General features: G+C 53.7%; 1 protein-coding gene across 1 annotated transcript; it reads left to right on the forward strand.

Annotated features, from left to right (window-relative positions):
- Nucleotides 1-440: 440 nt before the first annotated feature.
- On the forward strand, nt 441-3,911 carry HER10_EVM0006505 (multicopper oxidase). The gene is made up of 4 exons (XM_035476088.1): nt 441-1,156; nt 1,215-1,360; nt 1,412-2,557; nt 2,637-3,911. The coding sequence occupies exons 1-4, from the start codon at nt 830-832 to the stop codon at nt 2,746-2,748; spliced, it is 1,731 nt and encodes a 576-aa protein (XP_035338455.1). The 5' UTR covers nt 441-829; the 3' UTR covers nt 2,749-3,911.
- Nucleotides 3,912-4,314: the final 403 nt, after the last annotated feature.

Raw genomic sequence — 4,314 nt, forward strand, 5'->3', positions numbered from 1 at the left:
ATATTGAGCACGTCTGATGACCCCCTTGCTTTCTTAGTGAGAGATGCAACCTTAGATTGCTCATGCACTTCTTTCCCTCGCCTACAGCTCACGAGTTTCTTCTTTCAAGTGCACAGGAATACACGGCCGTGTTGCCGGTGTCTCAAGAGCCCCGAGTAGATAGTCACCGGCCCTAGTCATGGATATTGACTGTTGTCCCGACACTCATTCGTCTGAGGACCTGCCATACCGTGCTCTCCAGTGCCCACCTGCCCAAGAGTTGATGATACGAACCATCCTAGATAGCCTTGACAGGGTCTAGTCCCCCTCCCCTAGCTCGCTGCATCCAACGGACATCCGATCATGCATCGAGCTAATCCCAAGCTGTGGCTTATACGCCTGGCCATGCCCGACTCCAATACATGCCATGTGCAAGCAGTCAGCACAACGCCATATGTCATCCAGGCCGCCGTTCTGCTCCGGTGGCCCGTCTCGCCTCGACCGAGCATCGATCGACTTTTGGCAAACCCAAGCCCGGCACCATGTCAGAGCATCACCTCTACCAAGCAGCCGGGGCCGGCCAGTCCAAGAGAAGGCTGCAGCGTCCAGATTCCACCCTTCTCACGCTCTGGCCATGCAAATCCTCCTCGTGTCATTCATTCTGTATAAGTTCTCTTGCTCTCCCTCTTCGGATTATGATACGAGATCTTACTCTTCACTCGCGCCTTTCCCTTCCCTTCTTTCCCCCCTGCATTCGTACTTCCTTCCTCCACTCGTTCGCCGGAAGAGTAACCATAATTACTTAATTTTCACTCGCTAGACCAGGTCTGTCTAGTCTTGAGTGCCCAATATGTTGCGGTCTCTCTTCGCCTTGGCTTGGGCCAACACTGCCCTTGCCGCGACTGTGACCTACAACTGGGAGGCCACTTGGGTCAACGCTGCCCCTCTCAATGTCTCGAGGGCTGTCATTGGTATCAATGGCCAATGGCCTTGCCCCAAGATCGAGGCCACTGTGGGAGACACCGTCGTTGTTCATCTCACCAACAAACTTGGCAACCAGACCACCGGTATTCACTTTCATGGCATCGACCAAGTCAGCACCAACTGGATGGACGGCCCCAGCATGGTTACTCAATGCCCTCTCCCTCCGGATATGACCATGACCTACTCGTTCACTGTAAGTCAAATCAACATGAAGATCTGGTCCTTAAAGCGTAGCTAACCAAACCGTATAGGCTGATACGGGCGGCACATACTGGTGGCACTCTCACAACATGGGCCAGTATCCCGACGGCATGCGTGGTCCCCTGATTATTCACGACCCTGCGGACCCCTATGCTGGGCAATACGACGAGGAGTACATCCTGTCTGTTTCAGACTGGTAAGTGATGCATGAGAATGCGAGTGAGACTTCTAGACTAATTCGATGCAGGTACAACTCGGAGACCATTCCTCTTGTACAGAACATGCTGCTTCCGTCCAACACTCGCTTCGCGCCCCCTATCCCTGACAACATGGTCGTCAACGATGGACTCGGCGCCAAGTTCAAGTTCGAGAAGGGAAAGACCTACCGCATCCGCATGATCAACTTCGCCGCCTTTGCTTCCTTCATGATCCACTTCGACTCTCACGACATGAACGTGATTATGTCCGATGCTGCCTACATCAAGCAGAAGACCTCATACATGCTGCGTATTGCTCCCGCTCAGCGTTATGATGTTCTCATCAAGTGTATTGACCGCGATAACCGCAACTATGGTTTCCTCATCGCCGCCGATATCAATCGCGACTACAGCAACAAGGACTTTGCTCAGAGCTGGCCCTTCAACTACACCGGACAGCTGGTCATGTTCCCTGACAGAGCCTTCGGTACCGACGTTGTCAAGGAATGGCGTCCGTCTGACGATGCCGTCTTCGAGCCCTACGGAGACGTTGCCATCCTCCCTGCCGCCACCAAAATCTACCAGTTCGACTGGGCATTCTGCTTCGACAAGAACGGCATCCCCCGCGCTTGCGTAAACGGCACCCCCTACGTTGACCAGAAGGTGCCCACCCTCTACACGGCCTCCACCACCGGCGAGAACAACACCAACACCCTCGTCTACGGCGCTGTCCACCCCTTCATCGTGAATTACGGTGACATCGTTGACATCGTCGTCAATAACAACAACGAGGCCATCCACCCCTTCCATCTCCACGGCCACCACTTCCAGGTTGTCAGACGCCCCGCTTCCGGCACGGGCGTCTGGCCCGGCGTCGCCCGCGCCCGCCTCAACCAGAAGCCCCCGCGCCGCGACACCGTCTCCGTCATGGGCAATTCTCACGCAGTCCTACGCTTCGAGGCCAAGAACCCCGGCGTCTACCTCTTCCACTGCCACATTGAGTGGCACGTGGAGATGGGTCTGACCGCTACCATCATCGAGGCTCCTGAGAGACTCCGCAACCTCACCATCCCTGATGATCACAAGGCTGCCTGCCGCGCTCAGGGTATCCCCACTGCTGGTAACGCTGCCGGTAACACGGCCAACGTGCTTGACCAGACTGGCATGAACCTCGAGCCTTTCCCCACGTACACTGGGTAAGTTTTCTCCCCTTCCTTCTCATCAGAAGCGTTGCAATCTCTTTTAGAATTCTTGGAAACTGACACTTTGCTGTAGTGCCGCCTACAACCCTCCCGCCTCGCCACCCACCAAGCGTTACAATGCTCCGGCCCACCCTCCTGCTCAGCTCCGCGGACGCACCATCCGCCGCACCGGTCTCTCGAAGTAACAGAGACCTGACACCTCATCTCTCCTTAATTTCTTTTTTCTTTTCTTCTTTTCCTGAATGGGACTCCCAGTACCGTTCTTGTAAATAGTACCCATGATGCCATGTGGATATGCATAGGACTTATTGTTTTGTCGGAGTTGATGACGATGATGAAGGGAAACGGGTGAGAGTGGGTGGTGATGGTGGGTCAGTCGGACTAATATGTAATAACGGCCGCTCTACTACGAGCGACTTCTTCCACTGCCTCTCTTTTCATCCATCCGTCTCGCTTCCCTTGTGGTGTGGCGTTTTGGTAGCGCCGAAGTTTGGCACGGGAGGTCTGACGATCCTGGTAGATTGAGATGAATTCCTTTGAGAAATGTAGATGATGGAGACGGTTGGGGGGTATTAAAACATAAATAGGTGGGAAAATGTGGGGAATAATGAGGAGGAAGTTGTTGACTCTCGCCATCTTGACTTCTTGCAGTGAATATGAATTCTCTTGGCTTGTCGAACTTGCAGAGCTTTAGCTATGACCACGGGAGCGAGTCGTGAGAACTTGGTCTCGCTGCCCTTGACAGGTGTGTGCAAAGGTTGGGCCCTCTGGTCTGCCGAAGGAAAGAAAGCAGGACAGGAAGGGTATGCCGGCATGGAAGTTCGGATGGGTTTGACGCATGTCAATGGTTTTGACGCCGAGGCTGGCCGGTCATACGGTCGAGCATGAACAATTTAGATTCCCCAAGAACCTCGGCATCTCCCGAATCCTCAAATATTTGAGCAAGATGGCCGCAGAGCGTTAAACGGACACTGCAAAACATAATTTTGTGCCGCAGGCAAGGCTGTCAAGGTTCGGAGACAGGAACTGGGAGAAGGATGCCAGACAATGACGTGCCTATCTCATGCGATTCCGCGTTTCTGAAGGGTTTGAAACAAAACAATCAGAGGTGAAGGAAGGGCAGAACACAGAACTCTGCGTGCCAGAACTTCGGATGAAAGCTGATGTGAGGCAAGAAGGCGTTGGCTTCCGGACGAACACCTCCATGTCGAACGACGAACTCGCCCTTATACGGTGACAGTCATGTCCCTGTGAACACGCGCGCCACCGTCATGTTTCGAGGGATATTTGTCATTAGAGATTTCGAGAAGATGTAAGTTTGAAGATAGAGACAAAGAGTACGAGTCTCTGGGATGGGATCTGTCAGATGCCTTATAATGTGTCGTTTGGCGAGCAAATCTTGTGCAACTCTATGAGGTAGTTTGCGCGCATTTGAGGCTGATTCTGACCGTGTGTGTGAGAGAGAGAGAGCGCGGGCATTGCGGCTGCGGTGTTGGTGTGTGTGCAACCACCGCCGACGCGCTCGAACCGTTCTCTGTAATGTGGCGTTGGCGTGAGTCTTTTCCGTAAAGAAATCTAGTCCGGAACGACCGAGGAGAGAGAGTCTTCGCGGATGTTGCCGAGAGTCGACCGTTGAGAGCTTGGCTGGTCTTGTGGAGCTAGCCTGAATTGGGTGGGTGATGCTAACAAGCCTCACATCGTATGCCAGGTCGGATCGACGCGGAGGTCGGTTTTTGACGAGAAGGCGCAGT

This window comes from Colletotrichum scovillei (genome assembly GCF_011075155.1).
Source record: "Colletotrichum scovillei strain TJNH1 chromosome Unknown Contig00001, whole genome shotgun sequence".
Classification (NCBI taxonomy): Eukaryota; Fungi; Ascomycota; class Sordariomycetes; order Glomerellales; family Glomerellaceae; genus Colletotrichum; species Colletotrichum scovillei.

Excerpts from the sequence above, each read along its gene's own strand:
- HER10_EVM0006505 (XM_035476088.1), top strand. The coding sequence starts at position 830 with ATGTTGCGGTCTCTCTTCGCCTTGGCTTGGGCCAACACTGCCCTTGCC. Across the intron at positions 1,157-1,214 it reads CCATGACCTACTCGTTCACT|GCTGATACGGGCGGCACATA; the intron begins GTAAGTCAAATC and ends CAAACCGTATAG. Across the intron at positions 1,361-1,411 it reads ATCCTGTCTGTTTCAGACTG|GTACAACTCGGAGACCATTC; the intron begins GTAAGTGATGCA and ends AATTCGATGCAG.